Raw genomic sequence first — 20,653 nt, forward strand, 5'->3', positions numbered from 1 at the left:
TCAGCTCAAAATAATCATGTCAAAGTAACGTATTTTGGGGTGGCATGTTCTGATCCTCTACAAAAACAAAAATGTATGGCCTCTTCTGCCCTGAGAAGGAAAGAAGGCACTGCCTGGGTGTTCTTACCTCAAAGATTAGAAACAAAGACAGAAGTCAGAGTTCTTGCCCTTGAGTCACCTTAGTAATGAGTTCTTGGTACTTTCCTGGTTGCCCAGTGGTTAAGAATTCCCCTGCCAGTGCAGAGGACACTGGTTGGAGCCCTGGTCCGGTAAGATCCCATATGCCGTGGAGCAACTACGCCCGTGCCCAACAACTACTGAGCCTGCGCTCTAGAGCCCGCAAGCTATAACTACTGAGCCTGCGTGCCAGAACTACTGAAGCCCGCACACCTAGAGCCCGTGCTCCGCAACAAGAGAAGTCACTGCAATGAGAAGCCTGCGCATCACAGTGAAGAGCAGCCCCAGCTCGCTGAAACTAGAGAAAGCCCCCGTGCAGCAACAAAGACCCAACGCAGCCAAAAATAAATAAAAAACCAAAAAAAGGGTTCTTGCCCTTGACATTAGTATAATGTGGCCGACCACGGTCCGCAGTTCTGCCTAATCGGGTAGGACATAGAAAGGATGATGTGCAAAGAGATGAGAGGGATGTTTTTCTCGGTAGCGCCTACCACTCCAAGCCCAATACGACGAAGGGCGGCCGCTCCATACACTGCACGCAGCGACGCCTCCGACAGGCGGCCTTGTAGCATCTTCCCCGGAAGGTCGACCGCTCAGACCCGGCTTCCCGGTGGGGTGGAGTAGCTCTGGCAGGCGGCGCCCTTTGGCTCTCCTCCTGCCAAGCAGTTCTGAATCATGTTTATGGGACGTTTAATGGGCTCTAATAAAGCAGCTAATAATTCCCTCCCGAGGAAGTAGTGACTGCCTCACAACGCCAACGTCTTTGCAGGCGAGGCGCCCACCCTGAGGCTGGAGGGCGCGGCTGCCCAACAGCGCCTGCGCCACTGGGTGGCGCCAAAAGCAGCAAAGGCGGCCGCGGCTCCGGAGATGGGCGGAAACCATGGCAACAACAGGGACGTCTGCTACGCCGAGCGTGGTGACCGCGAGGGGAGCGCCCCTAGCGCCCTATTATGACGCGAGCGTCGGCGCGCGGCTTCCGCGGTTTCGCGTGACCGCGGGCGCAGCCTCCGGGCCTGGCAACAGCCGCAACTGCAGAGGCGGGCGGGCGAGGTCAAGATGGTGGCTTCGCGGGCGGGGAAGGCGGTGGAGGGAGGAGGAGCCAGACCATAGCCGGCCGGAAACACCGACACCCACAGGCCTCCCGGGAGCCGCCGCCGCCGCCTCCGCCGCCTGCTCCAGCTCGAGAGACGCGAGCGGGCGGCGGGGCGGGCCGTGAGAGAGACACGAGAGGAGGGAGGGCGGGGGCGGAGTCGCCCGCCTTCGCCTCCGCCCCCGGCCGCCGTCCCGGCCCCTGCCCCGCGCGGCCCTGCCCGGCCCGCCCAGCCCCGGTGTGGCAGCGGCTCATGGCGGCGGTGGGGCCCCCGCAGCAGCAGGTGCGCATGGCCCATCAGCATGTCTGGGCGGCGCTCGAAGTGGCGCTCCGGGTGCCCTGCCTCTACATCATCGACGCCATCTTCAACTCCTACTACGATTCCAGCCAAAGCCGGTTCTGCATCGGACTCCAGATCTTCCTCCGGCTCCTTGGTGAGGGGGACGGGGTAGCCTGCGTCCGGGGACGGCTCCGCGGGCCGAGACGTGCAGGAAGGAGAGGGCAGCCGAGCACAGGCTGTGGGGTGTGTGTGTGTACTAGTTTCGCGGGCCGAGACGTGCAAGAGGGAGAGGGCAGCCGCGCGCAGGCGGTGGTGTGTGTGTGTATGCGCGCGCTAGTTTCGTTTCCCCCCGGGGGCGTCTTTGCGGGTCGGGCGGGAGGAGGAGATGACATTTGTCTCAGAGTTGACAGCGGAGCGGTCCTCTCTGCGAGTCAGTCTCCTGTTCATTTTTGCCTCTGAGCGAGGGCGGGGAGAAAGCAGCGAGGTGTGAGCATGCGGCTCTGTGCCTGCTGTTTCTCTAGGGGAATGAGTACTGGCTTAACCGCGTTCTATGCGACAGCCTTGGAAAAACAGCAACTCTGCTTACGTTTTTGATCTCGCCGTGTGTGACCTTGGGCTCGTCGTGCCGAGGCCTGGGCCTCAGTTTCCCCCTTTCCAAAATGCAGAGTACTCGTATGTTGTCATTTAAATGACATCCAAACGAAAGAGAATGTCAGACCTTGAAACTGTTAGAAAAATCCTCACGAAGAAGGCGATACTTACAACGAGTCCTAAAATTTTCCGTGAATAGAGAAGAAGGTATTGAGAACGGTTATTAAAACGTGGCTAGGAAGTGGTAAGACTTGAAAATCAGTGTCTTCGTTGCATATGAATGGAGTGTTAAAAGCATCTTATACTTCACTCCCCATTTTCACTTGCATTACCAGAGTGAGAAGCATTTACGCTTAAAAAGTTTTTGAGTAATTGAAACGTGGCAAATTTTGTTGATGAGGTAATTCTTGTGTTAGTTTTTAGTGAGGCTGTGCTTTTGAAGTGTTGCTGAGGACGAGCTGATGGTGAGGTCCTTACCAAGCCTTTCTGAATTAGGAGCCATCTGTTGCTGCTTTATTCCTACTTTTTAAAAAAGTGGTAATGTTGAGTTTTGTTTATAACAACACTTTACATTTGTTTGGTACTTTACTTTTGCAGTGGCTTTTCACTGGTATTATCTAACCTAACGTTCAAAAATCCCTCAAAGGAGGGTGGGTGGTGTTATTCTCATTTTACAAATGAGGGAACTGAGAGAGGTTAAGTGTTTTGCTTTTGATACACAGCAAATAATTGGTTGCCAGCACCTAGGCTTAACAATCTTATGACATCAGGCATGGTTCATCTTCCTCCTCAGTACAGCTGCAATCCAGATACAGAATGCTATAATAATGATTATATGCTAGACCTTAAAACTAACAGATGTGAACGTGATGTTCTTTAGCACAAGACTTCTCAGTAACCCACCAGCTACTTAATCCCAGCCATCCTGCTTACCACTGCAAAATGTAATGCCCTCTTATTTGTGGCAAAAATGGAGCTGTGTGATTTCCAATGTATAGGAATAGCGAATCATTATGTTGTACACCTGAAACTGATATAATGTTATCTATTGATTATACCACAATAAAAAAAGAACATTAGCTAGCTTTAATGTTTTGTACTTAACATATTTTGTTTAATTCTGATAGGGAATACAAGTGAGGTTAGTTAAATAGTGTTACAATGAAATTAATAAGAATGGGGACCTGTTGGGAAAGCATTTTATTCCTGCCAGTTAGAAGTCACTCATCATGATCATAAATTAACAGGCAGTTGCTTGTCTCATTATAGAAAGGTGGTCCCAGCTGAGCCTGATAGACTCCCAACCCCTCCCCGCCTCTCCACGTTAATTGATGACATGCGTGCAGTCAAGGCCTGTGCTAATTCCTGGGTTGCGGAGACTGAGAAATGGAGAACACTGATGATTTCTATTCCTGAACCCCACAGGAGAAGAGAGAGTTTGCTAGAGAGAGAGCAGAGGCTCTAGGGAACTTTATGAAATTTGGGATTACCAAGTGTTGTTTTGGGCACTGAATAACCAAATGTATTGTAACATGGACTTGAGGCTGGTAGGAGGGGCTTTCCCCGCTTCTGCTTTGAGAGGAGGGAGGAGGCCATGGTGGAGGAGCTGGAAAAAAGAAACCAAAACAAAACTGGGTTTGAGAGGATTCACATACTCTTTCTGCCAGTAGTGTAGCCACTGTCTTGAGTGTTCTTCTGGCGTGTAACTACAGAGCCTCTGAGAGCCCCTTGGGGACCAGGTGCTTTAGTGCAGTGTACTCAGAGCTGAGCTTCAGGCTAGGGAGCTTTAAAGGAGTATTTTCTTTAGTTAAATCTTTTGTAGTTTAAGAACACTGAATAAAGTAATCTGGTGTTTTCCTTGTACTATATCCCTGCTTCTTATTTTTTGTAGTAAGTCATAGAAGTTTGCATTTGAGAGGTTAAAGAAGAATGTGACCTCAAGCAAGTTACACCTGCTCTGTGCCTCCCTTTTCTTATCGGTACCTTTTTAAAGATGGATCATAATGGTGTATCTCTCTTATCAAGTGTTAAGGGCAATAAATAAGGACATAAGTTCTTGTAACAGTACCTGGAACCTAGTAAGGGCCATTTAATTGTTAGCTACTGGTAAACATGGTAGCTTTAAAAGATTTTTTTTAATACTTCAGTTAAGACCATACTGTGGGGCTTCCCTGATGGCGCAGTGGTTGAGAGTCCGCCTGCCGATGCAGGGGACACGGGTTCGTGCCCCGGTCCGGGAAGATCCCACATGCCGTGGAGCGGCTGGGCCCGTGAGCCATGGCCGCTGAGCCTGCGTGTCCGGAGCCTGTGCTCTGCAACGGGAGAGGCCACAACAGTGAGAGGCCCGCGTACCGGGGTGGGGGGGAAACCATACTGTGTTACAGATATTTCAGTTTTTGGAAGTCGTCAGCAAAATGTTGGTGCTGTTTATTTGAAAATTTTGATCCCAGAGTATTCTCTGGGTCAGACTTTATGAGAGATACAAAATATTTTCCAAATCTGTCATTTGACTGCTCCTCACATTATGGCAGTGTAATTATGCTAATTTATGACATTTGTAAGAATGATAAAATTATTAAAAACTGTTTTTGGTGGTAAAAAATTTCATCCTGAATAAAAGCAAATGTCTTAACTATTTAAGGACCATTCGATGAAGCATCTTATTTGTTATTGAAAGTGACAGGTTTGTGTGTAAAAGATACCAAAGGATGGTTGAAATCAATTGTTCTACCTGGTTAGTTTTTTTAATAATTGTAGACCTCTCTGTGCTACTGTATATAAATCTCAAAATTTGTCACTCTCACCTTTTTCCTGAAAATGGAATTGTAAACATGGAAATCTATTCTGCATCCAGTTTTATTTAGTGTCTGAAGAATTTAGTCTCCTACCCCTACAAAAAACTATTACTGCTCTACTTTTATTTGGTATCAAACTAATAAGAGAATTTCAGCAAGTCAGAATATAAAGCATCTCATTTTGGAGATCCAAATAAGGTCATATTATAATATATATAATTTTTAAGAATATTAAGCTATTCTTAGGTGTTCAACGCTAAATGAAATGCAGCCCAGTGCAGCGTAATGCTGAATTAACAAGTCTAAATCTAAGGCAGAAAATGCAAGCATAGGAGTTTGTTTTAATAGTATTACTCATATAATGACAATTCACTGAAGTGGAAAGTCCTTTCTAAACATAAAAGAAAATCCAGAAGTTGCAAGGGAAAATTTGATAAATTTGAGTACATAAAAATGAAAAACTTCTTTATGAAAAAATTCTTTTTTTACAAAGATTCTTAAAAATGACACATTAAGGGGAAAATATTTGCGTCATATTTAGTTGAAGTACTAATAAACGTTTTACTCTGTCAGTAAGAAAAATTTATACTCCCAGAGAAAAATGGGCCCAGGATAAGCATTTCACAGTAAATGAAATGCACATGGTCAGTAAGCAAAACAAAAATTACTCAGCCTCATTTATAATTTAACAAATGCAGTTAAAACAAAATTTCACTTATGAGATTGGTGAAGAATTCAAAGTTTGAATAAAAACTAGTTTGGCAGAAGTATGGGGAAATAGATGAAGTTAAACAATTTTTGTAAGGTGTTATTTCTATGTAAAGCCATTTGGTGCTATCAACTAAAATTCATTGTATACCTTTTGACTCACAATTCCAGTTCTAAGAACTTGGCCTGAAGATATAGTTGTGCAAAAGCTGTTGGCAAGGATATTCATTGCAGCATTGTTGGTAATAACAAATCAAAAACAAATTGTTAATCTAAATGTCTATTGAAAGAGAATCTGTTCATTATACAACATTATCAGTTTCAGCCATGCAATGAAGTTGTTGGAAAAAATGAGATAGTTATTTTTGGTGCTGTAGAAAGAACTCAGAAAACCTGTGAAGTGTAAAAACAAAGTGAAGCAGTTGTAATTATGACTGCATTGGGATAGCCTTAGGGGTTCTCAGCAGAGATACCGTTGACATTTTGGATGGGATAATTCTTTGGTGGGGGGTGGGGATTGTGGCCAGATGACTGGAGGGGAAGGGAGGGTGTGCAAACTGATCCTGGTTGAGAACTACTGAGGTGGACAAATAGACCAGTAAATAGCACAGAATAGAAAGCCCAGAAACAGACCACCCATGTATGTAGAGAAACTTGATGTGTTTCAGAGATAGAATGGGAAGTATACATTGAGGTAAATACAGACTATTCAGTTAGTGGTTATTTAGTTATTCACGTGGAAAAAATTATACTGGATCCCTACCTCACATCAATATATAAATAGTTCGGACTTTCTGGTGGCGCAGTGGTTAAGAATCCACCTGCCAGTGCAGGGGACACGGGTTCGAGCTCTGGTCCGGGAAGATCCCACATACCGCGGAGCAACTAAGCCCGTGCACCACAGCTACTGAGCCTGCGCTCTAGAGCCTGTGACACACCTACTGAAGCCCCTCCATCTAGAGCCCGTGCTCCGCAACAAGAGAAGCCACCACGATGAGAAGCCCGCGCACCGCAACGAAGAGTAGCCCCTGCTCACGGCAACTAGAGAAAGCCCGCGTGCAGCAACAAAGACCCAACACAGCCAAAATAAATAAATAAATAAATTTATTATATATATATATATATATATATATATATATATATATATATATATATATATATATATATATATATATATATATAGTTCTAAGTGGATTAATATCTAAATGTGAAAAGCAGAACTTTAAAAGTTTTAGAAGAAAATATAGAATTTTTTTTTAGGGTTAGAGTAAGGGAAAAGTTCTTTAGAAATATGTAAAAGCAAATGTATTAAATAATGATTGATAAGTTCAACGATATTAAAATTAAAAACCTCTGTTAATCAAAAGCCAGCATCAGAAAGTGAAAAGAGCGGCCACACATCTGGAGAAGATGTTTGCATTACAGATAACTACAAAGAATCTGTAGTCAGAATATTTTTTAAATGACTACAATTCAATAAGGAAAAACAACTCCGTAAATAAATGAGCAAAAGATAAACTGGCAATTCACAGAGGAAGAAACATGAATGGTCAGTAAATCGAAAGGTGCCCTCTTTGATGAGTAATCAGAAATGTAATTTTTAGAAAAGGTTAAAAAACTCCACTATTATAATGAGATCTCCTTTGGGTAAAAAGCAAAAACAAGTAATTATCCATGAATGTGTGTTTATTTATGCAAAACTTTGTTAACTTTTCATTTAGTACCTATAGGGTTGAACTTTTTAAAAAAATCATGTTCATATATTTCTTTTTAATAAACACATAGTTGTTAAAAATTTAATTTAAAAGCAAATTTTATCTTAATAAAAAACTTAGAATACTTTTTTTAACCTAAAGTAAGAGTTTGATAGAAAAATTTTCTTTATGCTATAGTTTGTCAAGTACACCTACAGACTGACATCCCAAGATGTACATCCCAAGATGTTTTATTTACTTTGTTCTATACTTCATTGCATAGGGTTCCCTTGGGAGTTATGTAGTTAAAACATTTATTTTTGTACTGTTCCGTCTTCTGTCAGGCATTGAAATGTTTTTCCACAGCTTGCTTTAGATTTTATATTAAAGGTATTTAAGGTACCTGGGGAGTTATGTCTTATTTCCTTCTAATTTTTAGTCCCCAACTTCCAGAAAGGTTAAGGATATGAATGGACTTTACACATAAAAGAATTAAACACTTTGCTGTGTAACATGCATGGTGGTTTGTTTTTTGTTTTCAGCTTGTTTTGTTTGCTCATTTTTGGTAATCCAAATTGAAAAGGCCCTGAACTCTTTCATGAATTGAGTTCATGTATATCTTCAAAGCTCTGAATTGATTTTGATACCTGCCGCTTTTCCTACCTTGAGCACTTTAGTGAAGCTCTCTAATCACTGGAGAATTGGATCCCTGAATTGTGATTCCAGTTAATTCTATGCGCCACTGTCCCAAGGTGATTTTTCTTTATAAAGTAGCATTTATATATAGCCTTGATTACTTATTGCAGGTCACTCTTAAATCCTAATGAGGAAACTGTCCTGGGGCTGAATTTTCTTAGGCCTACAGGTTAAATATTAAGAGTTGCCTGTCTGAAGTTGTGAAAATGCAACGAAACTTTGATATTATTGACAACACTTCCCGAAGGCCATGAGAGGGAATATTACTTGAAAGACTTGGAAAGTTAACTTTTTTTCTTGTGAAATGAGAGCTGATTCTACATTCCATACACAGGAACATGAGTATAAAGGAAAAATTTAAGAATTTTAAAAATTAAAATAATTTTAAATAATAATAATAATAAATTTAAAATAATAAACAATAATAAAATTAAAATAATTTTATACTATTCTTGAAATGTTTGGTCATTATTAAATCTTGGGGAATAATTTTGATCAAGAAAGAGTAGTATCAGGGGCTTCCCTGGTGGCACAGTGGTTAAGAATCTGCCTGCCAATGCAGGGAACACGGGTTCGAGCCCTGGTCCGGGCAGATCCCACATGCCAGGGAGCAACTAAGCCCATGTGCCACAACTACTGAGCCCGCTTGCCACAACTACTAAAGCCTGCACGTCTAGAGCCCTTGCTCTGCAACAAGAGAAGCCACTGCAATGAGAAGCCCGCGCACTGCAACGAAGAGTAGCCCCTGCTCACTGCAGCTAGAGAAAGCCCGCGCACAGCAACGAAGACCCAACGCAGCCAAAAATAAAAATAAATAAATTTAAAAAAAGATTAAATGGAGACAAATCAACTTTAGGGGTGTTTACTTTAAAAAAAAAAAAAAGAGTAGTATCAGATCGTTAACTTGCTAGGAGACATCCAAACTTTGAGGTTGTAGTCTCACTACATTATTTGTCTATCACATTCTCTTTTGTCCAGAAGTATTTCTAAAACCCAGATAATTCCTTAATCTGTGGAAAAATAAGCTTCAGGGGGGAAAAAAGCTATTAGAATAAAAAGATCTGGTTATAAGTCACAGCAAAGTTCATGAATATTCACAGGTAAAAATTAATGTACCACTTTGTGAATAGCAAGTTAAAAATAATTTACAGTCCCTGCTTGACTTTCTACCTTTTAAAAGGTAACATATAATAGAACTGAAGTTATCTTGGTTTTGTTTTGATGAATTTTAGGAGATTAAGTTTTGTTTCAGGAAAAAATACTTCTGTTTTTCTGTGTAGAGAAAGATTACATATGGCATATGGTGGCTGACTAAATTCCATTTCCTGTTACCTTCCAGAGGAAGGGTTTCTAAACCTGCTCAAAAAAAAAGCCCATTTTCTGTTGAAAGGGCTCTTTGGGAGGATTATTAGTGGCCCACTTGTTCAGCGAATTGGGTGGTTCTTGCGCAGAGGTTGATGTATCTTCCAGGCGATTGTTTTCTTTTGTTGTCCTTTGCACAAATGACCTAACACATAGGCACATAGGCACAGGATAAAATTTTAAGTTTGTGGGCAAAGTCATCATTTGGAGGAGCTTGGCCCTTGCTTTTAACTGCAGTAGATTGTGGAATGGCTCTATTGTATTATGCAGTGTTGGTCTTGGTTGCATGCTGAAATCAGGTGGAGAGATGGATGTTTAATTTGGAGTTTGTCACTTTTTCTGTACTCCAAGGTCTGATTTCTCAGCTTTGTCTTACCTTTTCATAGGTTTCAGTTTCCAAGTGGGCTGTATTTTATGGCTGCCTTTAAAAATAGAACACAGAATTCAACAGAAACGTTTATTTCCCCAATTATTTTATTTTCTACAAAATATTTCGGGATCTATAGATGTAAAAGGTAGGATCCTTGCTCGCTATCAAGGACCCTATAATAGAGTAGGTACCTACTCAGATAACTACAAACTTCAGTATCAGGTGGTGTATGAGTATTAGGAGTTTCGCCAAGTTCTATAGATAAGCTGAAGGAACAGTCAGTATCAGGAAAAGTGGGTCTGTAGGATGGGTAGGATTTGAACAGTCAGGGATTTGGGAAGTTGATGGGGCCGTTCTGCCAGGCAAAGAGAAGAGTGTAAATACAGCTGTAATTATGGCAGAGAAGAAGGGGTATGTTTGGGAAGGAAATCTGGAGCATTGGTGTGTGTGTTGGGAGGAATGTTACTTTAAAGCAAATTGGGTCCTTGAATGTTAGGACAAGGAGTGTAGGTTTTAATTGACAGTAATTTCAGAGCTGCTGCAGTATTTTGAGCAGAGACATGAAGAAAGGCAATTTGGTGATGGCTTGTAGATGGATTTGGATGAGAGAGTTTTCAGAGACAGACTAATAGGTGAGTGTCACTGAGAAAAGGGAGGTATAGGTATAAGTAAAATTTGTCACTGATTGTCAGAGTTTGAGGATGAGGGGCTAGAGGTACTGTTAGGAGAGTAACAATGGTACCTCTGACTGACATTGGAAATCGCAAGGAAGAGCTGTTTGAGGCGAGTAGGTTCAGTAGGTTTTAGAAGATTTGAGTGTTGCAGTCGTAATGTAGAAGTGGAAGTAGGTGAATATTTGGGTGTGGTTCCCATAGCTGAAACCTTGGATAATAAAGTTTATCGTAATCTCACTTAAAAACTTGTCAGAGCACCAAGAAAGATGGTGCTGGATGTACAACAGACTGTACATTGGTTGCTTACAGAGGGGGGAGGGGGAAGATTTATTAAAACATGTTGTGGTTTTCTGAATGTTACTTTTGTAATTTGAAGAACAGTAAAAAGGGTTGACTATTTGAAGAAAAAGAGTCAAACATACAGGAAAAAGGAAACTTGGAGGAAATGTCTGGTATCTGTGGGAAAGTATGTACAGAGAAAAGTGAATTTGGACTGACGGAGAATACTCAGATTTAAGGAGCAGGAAAAATAAGAGCCAGCAGGAGTTCAGTTTGAGTAAGAGGAGGAAAATTAGGGGTAAGTGTGAAACTGAAACTTGATTTTCTAAAGAACACGTTTAAGAAAAAGAAATCTCAGATTTAATAGGAACAAGTTTTCCACTTGGGTTATTTTTAACTCTTAATGTTTTTGTAATGGAATTATCTTAAATATTTTTAATAATTATGAATATGTTCTTTCAAGTTTAAAGCTTGTTAAACTGTGTATATCATGACAAACTCATCTTGAAGATAATTTCGTAATTTAGTGTCTGGACATATACTACTACTTGAATTACTTTGGAAATTAGAAATAAGGGGTAGGATTTTTAAGGATATGTTTGATCTGTCCTGTTGAACTTTGACTTTACAAAAAACATTTATTGGCCTTTAAGCCTAAATTGTCTTGAGGCTTAACGTTCATCAGTTTGAAAATATTCATACTTCCTTACTAAAGGAAGAATATCATAACTGTTAGTGGGAAAAACATTCTTTAAAAATGTTTCATTCCAATGTCCTTTTTTTTTTTTTTTAGGTATATTTGTATCCAGTATTGTTCTGATCTTGTCACAGCGATCACTTTTCAAGTTTTACATGTACAGCTCAGCCTTTCTATTAGCTGCAACTTCAGTGTTGGTAAATTATTATGCTGCTTTGCACATTGACTTCTATGGTGCCTACAACACATCAGCTTTTGGAATTGAGCTGCTTCCTCGAAAAGGGCCCTCGCTGTGGATGGCACTCATCGTTCTACAGCTAACATTTGGAATTGGATACATTACACTACTCCAAATTCATTCCGTCTATTCACAGTTAATTATTTTGGATCTCTTGGTTCCTGTAATAGGCTTAATCACAGAGCTACCATTACACATCCGAGAGACTTTAGTCTTTACTTCTTCCTTGATTCTCACGTTAAATACAGTGCTTGTCTTGGTAGTGAAACTTAAGTGGTTTTATTATTCCACAAGATACGTTTACCTTTTAGTGAGGCACATGTATCGAATTTATGGATTACAGTTACTGATGGAGGACACATGGAAGAGGATTCGTTTCCCAGATGTCCTGAGAGTCTTTTGGCTAACAAGAATGACAGCTCAGGCCACAGTATTAATGTACATTTTAAGGATGGCAAATGAAACCGATTCCTTCTTTAATTCTTGGGATGATTTCTGGGACCTCATTTGTAATCTTATAATTAGTGGATGTGATTCTACACTCACTGTACTGGGCATGAGTGCTGTAATTTCCTCAATAGCCCATTATTTGGGTCTTGGAATATTGGCCTTTATTGGATCAACTGAAGAAGATGACAGGCGGCTTGGCTTTGTAGCACCTGTTTTATTTTTTATTTTGGCTCTTCAGACTGGTTTAAGTGGGCTAAGACCAGAAGAGAGACTTATTCGCTTAAGTAGAAACATGTGCCTTTTATTAACTGCAGTCCTGCATTTCATCCACGGAATGACAGACCCTGTATTAATGTCTCTCAGTGCCTCTCATGTGTCATCTTTTCGTAGACATTTTCCTGTGCTCTTTGTCTCTGCTTGCCTGTTTATTCTTCCTGTTATACTCAGTTACGTTCTTTGGCATCACTATGCACTAAATACATGGTTGTTTGCAGTTACAGCCTTTTGTGTGGAACTCTGCTTAAAAGTAATCGTTTCTCTCACGGTTTATACGTTATTCATGATTGATGGCTACTATAATGTCCTCTGGGAAAAGCTTGATGATTATGTCTACTATGTCCGCTCAACAGGCAATATTATTGAATTTATCTTTGGAGTGGTAATGTTTGGAAATGGGGCTTATACTATGATGTTTGAGTCCGGAAGTAAAATTCGGGCTTGTATGATGTGCTTACATGCCTATTTTAACATCTACTTACAAGCAAAAAATGGCTGGAAGACATTCATGAATCGTAGAACTGCTGTCAAAAAAATTAATTCACTTCCTGAAATAAAAGGGAGCCGCCTACAAGAAATAGATGATGTATGTGCAATCTGCTATCATGAGTTTACAACATCTGCTCGTATTACACCATGTAATCATTATTTCCATGCACTTTGCCTTCGGAAATGGCTGTACATTCAAGATACTTGTCCAATGTGCCATCAGAAAGTGTACATTGAAGATGATATCAAGGATAATTCAAATATATCTAACAACAATGGATTTATTGCACCCAATGAAAATCCAGAGGAAGCTGTAAGAGAAGCTGCTGCTGAATCTGACAGGGAATTGAATGACGACAGTTCAGACTGTGATGATGACGCTCAAAGAGAAAGAAATGGAGTGATTCAGCACACAGGCACAGCAGCTGAAGAACTGATTAACGATGATACTGATTAAAATAGCATTTACTAATCATTGGTCATTGAGGTATTTGTTTAAAATTCAGTTCGTCCAAAATGGAGTAATACGCTTCACTTCAGTGTGTAACCAAGCACAAAAACAGTATCAATGTTGAATCTGTGAATGGTTTTCCGTTTACTGTGATGTGCTACTGTAAATATACCTCTTCAATTACTTCTGGTCTCTTTGGTGACCTATTTAAATTTGTGTACATTATTGTACATAGAATAAAATTTTCACATTTTTATGACAAATTTGAACAAATAACTTCTTAACAGATGTAATAATATGGTGCGTCAACTGTGCCAAAGATTCCTCAATGAAAGTATATAACGTATCTAACTCTGGACCCTAGTTTTTCTTTAAAATGGGTGGGAGAGAATAAAAATGCAAATCAGGGGAAACCATGTTAAATCAAAGAAATCAAATAATTTGGACCAGAGGATAAATGCTAAATGTAGAGTATTTTTAAAACTAAGGGAAAAAATAGGCTGCCAGAAGTGATTGAGACACTTTTTTGAAATTTGAGAGTAGCACTGTGGTTGAGCTGGGTTTGAAAGTCCCAATTCAGAGAGTGTGTGAGTTGAGAAATAGGCTTATTTATATATCAACTAACCTTTGGTATAAACCAGGATGTGCTAATTGTTTTAATTTTGATGTAAAAATCACTATATTTGTTAGCCAATCTGTTTGCAGAGTTGACATAAAATTGTCCTTTTGAACTTTTGAAGAGATTACAACATGAAATACTTGGGGGTTTTCACTATTTTAAACTAAGACATTAAGTGACTTTAAAAAATTCTCATCTGACTTCATGGGTGGCATACAGTGATATAATACCTCTTTAGACAACTTCCAGAGAATTCCTTTATTGAAACTTTTAAGTTTTACCATGAAATTTTATATACATGATGGAAAAATGGGAGACACATACCAATTACATGTCAGGAAAAAATATTTTAATAGTGTTGTTATATAGCGTATTGGCTAGTTCCAGTGGATCTTCATCTCTTACTGCTGACATTATTTCCAGTATTTGACTAAAACAACAAAAATGGATGATTACATTTCTAAGTACATATTCTGTTTTAAAGGTATTATCTTTTTTCACATAAAGGAAAAGATACTGTTTGTTTTAGCATCTTTAACGCCTGTTAGGCTTTTTATGTTAAAGTTTTCAGCAACGTTAACAGAAAGTTTGACTGCTAGGATATTTAAAACAGAGCAGTTAAAGACAAATTTCTGAGACAGTCTTGCATATAACTAGAGCCAGGCACCAGGTTCAAGTAAATTACAAAACCAGTCCATATTATGTGTACCACAATTATGGAATTAACCCAGTGGAAATGAAAAGTCCTTTTACACTGTGGGTTAATTACACATTAGTGGGTCGTGATGTGCTTTTAAAAAAGAAAAAAGCACACTGCATTTAGTAAGGGAAGTACTGTTTCATTTTTGTTTGGGTTTTATTTATACATGCAAGTGTACTGAGTCACAGTGTGGTATTGTGGGGATAGCAGTTAAAGTTTGAAAGCCGCTGCTTAGAGAACTGTTCGTAAAGGACAGCAAGAAATTGCTGCATCACCACCAGCAGAGTGACAACAAAGGAAGTTAGAACAAGTTACTTAGAACAATGTATGGTTAGTAGGGGGGATGGGCAGAGAGAACTTCCTATGTTTTTCCCTTCAACAGAAAGGTGTGAATCCTTCTTTCTGTTTCTTTGCCTAGAATAATGATAATTATCAGTAGCTGTTTTCTAGCAATATTATATGTAGACAGTATATCTTATACATGAATTAGTTCAAAGTCAGAATTAAACATTGAAATATTCTTTGTCTTAAGCTTTTTGTTCCCTTTATGGGTTTTTAAAATATGAACACCTAAAGGAATCAGGGACAGAGATTAGAGATTAACTGGAACTTTTAAATTCTATAGGAGTAACAAAAGCCTTGTATATGATTCCTGCCACCAATCTCCCTTCTGGTCCCTTCTCCACACTGATACCAGTTAATAGCTTTCCTGCTTAAAATCCTTTGGGTCCTGATAAAATCTAAATTCCTAAGGGTGGCACACAAAAGCCCTCACTCTCTGACCTTACAGTACCTTCCCTATCACTTACCGAGCATCCTACTTTATGCCACACTGCAGTCATTGTTCCAAGCTCTCCCTCAGTCTGCCTTCGCTGAAGGTGTTTGTCTTGGTCTGGCCTAACTCCTGGTCCAACTTAGTAAACAGATGAAATGTCACCGTAGTTAAGCACTCCATTTCCCCTCAGGGCAGGCAGCTGCTCTGTCCTATGGTCCCAGTCATATGTTCATACCTCTATAACAGCACTACTATCTTGGATTATACTTTTTACCTGCTTGTTTGCTCCAGGAGGATCCTTGTCAGACTTGGTTAACGCCTTAACCAAAGTGCCTGGCACAATGTACCTACTCATCTGGTGGGATGAGGGTGGGAACGGTCTTGATTCTTCTGTGTAGTCTCAGTAACTTGTACCTTTCCTGATATTTGGCAAGAGCTCCAAAATGTATTTCAAGGAATTTATAATCTAATGGGGGTGGGGGGGGAGATCTCTATACAAATAATTAGAACATAAAACTCTTTAACAGATGGGAGTTTATAAAAATGACTTTGTAAGTAGGAGTTAACTTGCTAATTAGTATTTAGCATTAGACTAGGGGCATGTGTACTTCTGAAACGTGGTTTAAAATTTTTCAGTTTGCAAATGTTGATTTTCCCAAGCTCTGCCTACTCAGAACTGGTATTCATGATTGCAGTAGATACTCAAAAGCCTTCTTGGTTCTTAACGGTCTGCATTTAGAAACACCTTGAAATTTTGTCTTGCAAACATGTAGCTAAAGTCAACAGGTATACTTTTACTTAAGGACTAAGGCAGTGTGGAAAACCAATTTAGATACACTGTTGGCAACTACTTCCTCTAAGCTGGCTGCTGGAAAACTGCCAGTTTCTTGTCTCTAGTGTCCTTTTAAATCTCCAAAGAATTACTGAAATGTCTCTGGACTGAACTTGTAAGTACCTACATTTCATAAAAATTACAAGTGTTTCTTTTACTAATCAGAGTTCAAATATATTCCTCACCCTACAGATTTTTTTTTTTTTTTTTTTTTTTTTTGCGGTACGCGGGCTTCTCAATGCTGTGGCCTCTCCCGTTGCGGAGCACAGGCTCCGGACGCGCAGGCCCAGCGGCCATGGCTCACGGGCCCAGCCGCTCCGCGGCACGTGGGATCTTCCCAGACCGGGGCACGAACCCACGTCCCCTGCATCGGCAGGCGGACCCGCAACCACTGTGCCACCAGGGAAGCCCCACCCTACAGATTTTAAAACATTCAGTTTTAAAGTCTTTGCCAACATCAGCATGTTTATAAAGGAAAATCTTTCCAGTGTATCTTTATAGAATAATTCTTTATTTTTCTGCTCACTGAATTTTAGATCTGGCTTATCTAATATACTCTTACCTGTTAAAACTACTAAAAAAAGATGGAGCATATTAAAGGAATTATTACAACAATCTAATATTAATTTTTATGAATATGTGATAAATATATCCAGTTGCCTGAACTGGTAAGCCATACTAGATTGATACAGTCAGATTTAAATTACTGCTTGTGCAACAAACGAAACTGGATGACGGGCCCATTAAAATAAACTTTTCCTATAAATTACAATATGCTGTACAGCTCCTTGGCAGTTAGGTGGGTGATTACCCCCTTTCTTTTCATATGTGCTCTGTATTAGTAAAAAAATGATTCTGAATTAGTTTTTTTCCCGAGGAAATAAAATTCTATAAAGTTCTGCCCCTTTTCTCGGTTGGAAAAAGGAAATCATTTCTATAATTTGTCCTTTTGTTCAGAGGCTTAAAGAACTGTGTTATTTCTTAGGTTTATTCAAGTTGTCAAATCACTTGAAATACAGATACCATTAAAAAAAGGTCTCCTGCTAAGACTGTGCTTTTATACATCAGCAGGAAACCTGCAAGATAACAGAACTTAAGCCAGGTAAGGTGATTCTATGTATGGATAGCTTTAAGATTTTTTTCCCTCCCTACAAAATGACAAAGGACCAAAATCACAGGAAGTTCTTACTCTGTAATAAAACCACTCTGGGTTGAGAGGATGTGAAAAAAGGAGCTGATACACAGCAATTAGACACGAATTCCTCCAAATCACTGCATTAAAATGGTCTTTGATAACTTCACTTGGATTTCACCCAACTTTAATTCTGTCCCTTGAGTTCATTTTGTAAATGGCATTTGGTGGTTGACTTTTAATGTTCTGAACACCATGAAAACAAAATACTTACATTATATGGCAGGGTTCATTTCTGTCTTTCAAACAGTGCCCATTTTCCCACTTCTTTTTGGTGGGAAATGAAGTTTTTATATATTTTGATCCAGCATGTGTACCTTTGACTCCACACCAAGGTGCATCTAGAGTTAAGCAAAGAAAGAGAAGTCTCTCAAAGAGATTTTTACCTTTTAAAATTATTTTTTAATGAATATTATCAAACTATTATATAACCTCTAAAATATACGCCATGATTCAGCTTAAAAAATGGTAAAAGGCAACAGAAAACAGCTTTAAGAAAAGTACAAGATAAAATCTTGAACTGTACAAATTCTTAAACTTTTATTTCGTTTTTTCCCACTAACAGTATTGTTGGTGTATGGTATGCTTTAAAAAATCTAAAGCTAAAAGAAATACAACATGAAAACATTTAAGTTGAACTTCTGTTTGCCCCTACTGAATGTAAAACAGTGGCTTTGATTTTTTTGTTTTTTGTTGTTTGTTTTTCTTGGCTGTGCCACGTGGCATGCGGGATCCTAGTTTTCTGATGACCAGGGATCGAACCCCGTCCCCCCTGCAGTGGAAGCTTAACCACTGGACGGCTCCAGGGAAGTCCCCAAAACAGTGGCTTTGAATACTGGGATTATTTACTTACCTAAATCTCTAATAAAGAATTATAATAGCTTACACATTTTACAACCATTGTATTTTTAATAAGATAATTCAGTTTTCATGACTCCCCAAGGAAATACACCTGATTTCTTCAGAATGGCTCAGTCTTGACTTTACTAAAAAAAAGTCCATGTGTATAAGAGCAGCCTTGAGTTCAGGGTAGAGAAAAAATTTTTAGCTTCTAACTTTGTCTTACTTTGAGAGGCAGCAGGTTAATTTCTAAAATTCTTAAATCCAATTTGACTTAAATGTTTGCACTTTACTTAACAAGTATCGTACAATTAAGCCATTACAAAGAAGACATTGTTTAAAAAAAAATTCTGAATAGTTTTTGAAACCCTGAGGTGAAATGCTTAGTTAAGACTCCTTGTTTAATAAAACAACCTCCTTAATTACCACAGAGTCTGACATTCCATTTTTAAGTGCTTAGGCTTAGTCAGACTTCTAAAATTGAAAAAATCGCCTGGATAAACATTTTTCCATTACAACTCCCAAAGACTTCCTGAAAAGTACAATTGTTGAGGTTGAGCATGCTAATAAACTAATACCTGTTTACTTGTCTCTAGCTCTTTTTGGGTATGGTTTCATATGAAAATTAAGTTCTAAAAGCAAACTTACCAGTCTCGATCATTAATTTTTCACTAGGTATTGACTTCAGAACTTCCAAATTAGCCTCAGTTTTCAGTGAGCTTGAAAAAAAAAAGTTATTCATATATAAAATAAAAAGGTGCATTTAAGGAACAGAAACTTTTTCATATTATAAACTTGTCTAAAACAGATTACAGAACTAACCCAAAATCCTGAAACAAAACTTTGGTTGGCTACAATGGAAGTATACTTTAGAAAGTATTTGCACATTCCCATCCTTACAGAATCCAGATTAAGATCTATTCCAACCAGATCCTGCCTTTAGGGGGTGCAATTTTTCGTGCCTATCAGTTGATCGTCCAATAACTTTCTGTAACAGTCTATGTTAATTCTTTGAAAAGAATTTATTTGTGCCTCTGGGTAATTTGCATAATTTAGAGCTCATAAGGCTGCTTTTGAAGGTATGGCCAATTTCTTTATGGGCCAAATACCCAGGGATTCACTGGTATGAAGGAATCAGATACTCAAGGTTCATGTTTCACTAATCAGACATAGAATCTTCACAAAGGATGAAAATCACAATCACTGTTAGAACTATGAATATTTAACATGGTATGAAACTAGAAAGCTGGTTAGGAGATGCCAGTTTTATTATTCCTGTTTAGACTCCACCGCAACCCACCCTCAAATCCGGAAACTTTTAAGATCTTCCATTACTCCTGACATTCTGAAACGTGATAATGTGTCCGGGCATAAAACCTTTTCATCCATTTAGGCAGCTGGAATCTTCCAATTTAGACTCTTCCCCACCCCTAACTGGGAACACATTATGGAAAAACAGGACTTTTCCTCTTTCATTTTCTTTCTTCTCTCTGGGGCTTTTATTAGTTAATTTTAGGACTCCTGAATTGGTCTCCGAGACCCTGTTTCTTTCATACCTTTTTTTCTGGGGAATTAATTTTCATTTTCACACCCTTAGACAGGATTATTGGTTCCAATTCTCTCTCATTTGACAGAATCACATATCTGCACCCTTGCCATGATTTCTTAGTAGGAAGAAGGAACCTGAATCTGGCCATGGCCTCAAGACTTGCTTTGCCCAATGGGATGATATGGCCAAGAGGCTTGGAATGCACTCTCGTGATCTTCTGAGATTAGCATGCACTAAGTAACTGTACCTCTTCAGCCTAGGCACCCAGAATGAAAACACATGGTGAAGATCTGAACCCAGCATGGAGCCTGTGGCAGAGCTCACCTCTATCAGTTAAACCCCAGCTGACCCAAACACCCATGAGTGTTTAAAAAAAAAAAGTTTACTGTAATATGTCAATGAGTTTTGGGATGGTTCGCCATATATGTGATGACTAATACTGTCCTTATGTTGCATTTTTAATTTCAGGACTTGATATAACTTTTCATTATGGAGAGTTTCAAATATACACATAACTAGAATAACACAGAACCCCCCATCTCCACGTATTTATTACCTAGCCCCATCAGTTATCAACTCCTGGCTGATCCTGTTCCATCCACTGAATGCTCTCCTCTGGGATCGACAGAAGCATTCCAAGTCTTAGTCCTCAATAATCCAGTTTGTTCAGTTTTCTTGAGAAAAAATTACTTTTCCCCCTGAGTATAAATGCTTGCTGCTTCTGTACTCTGTGCATGGGAGTGGATATGGGGATTGGTATCTTTCTCTATATAGGCCTTCAATCACCCTGTTTTGGTCGCAGTTCTAAGCCCGAAGCCTTTCTGGGATT

The 20,653-nt window shown here is 39.5% G+C and overlaps 2 protein-coding genes across 9 annotated transcripts in view; one reads left to right on the top strand and one right to left on the bottom strand.

Moving 5' to 3' along the window:
• The first annotated feature begins 1,193 nt into the window (after positions 1-1,193).
• RNF139 (ring finger protein 139) lies at positions 1,194-13,580 on the top strand. Its single transcript, XM_060115507.1, has 2 exons — positions 1,194-1,701; positions 11,510-13,580. Exons 1-2 carry the CDS (start codon positions 1,521-1,523, stop codon positions 13,321-13,323), a joined length of 1,995 nt encoding a protein of 664 aa, XP_059971490.1. The 5' UTR covers positions 1,194-1,520; the 3' UTR covers positions 13,324-13,580.
• A 606-nt stretch (positions 13,581-14,186) lies between these two features.
• The window catches only part of TATDN1 (TatD DNase domain containing 1), a 43,030-nt gene continuing 36,563 nt past the window's right edge, over positions 14,187-20,653 (bottom strand). For all 8 annotated transcript variants that reach the window (XM_060115509.1, XM_060115515.1, XM_060115513.1 and 5 more), the window contains 3 exons: positions 18,924-18,994; positions 17,650-17,776; positions 14,187-14,366 (listed from right to left, as the gene is read on the bottom strand). In XM_060115509.1, coding sequence (XP_059971492.1) covers positions 14,264-14,366; positions 17,650-17,776; positions 18,924-18,994 — 301 coding nt within the window. In that variant the 3' untranslated portion in view covers positions 14,187-14,263. The remainder of the gene's footprint in view (positions 14,367-17,649; positions 17,777-18,923; positions 18,995-20,653) is intronic.

The sequence above is a fragment of the Mesoplodon densirostris genome, chromosome 13 (genome assembly GCF_025265405.1).
Source record: "Mesoplodon densirostris isolate mMesDen1 chromosome 13, mMesDen1 primary haplotype, whole genome shotgun sequence".
Classification (NCBI taxonomy): Eukaryota; Metazoa; Chordata; class Mammalia; order Artiodactyla; family Ziphiidae; genus Mesoplodon; species Mesoplodon densirostris.

What these genes read in the sequence shown, in the direction of transcription:
- RNF139 (XM_060115507.1), top strand. Translation starts at nt 1,521, where the DNA reads ATGGCGGCGGTGGGGCCCCCGCAGCAGCAGGTGCGCATGGCCCATCAG. An exon ending in GATCTTCCTCCGGCTCCTTG is followed by an intron (nt 1,702 to 11,509) that starts GTGAGGGGGACG and finishes TTTTTTTTTTAG; the next exon opens with GTATATTTGTATCCAGTATT.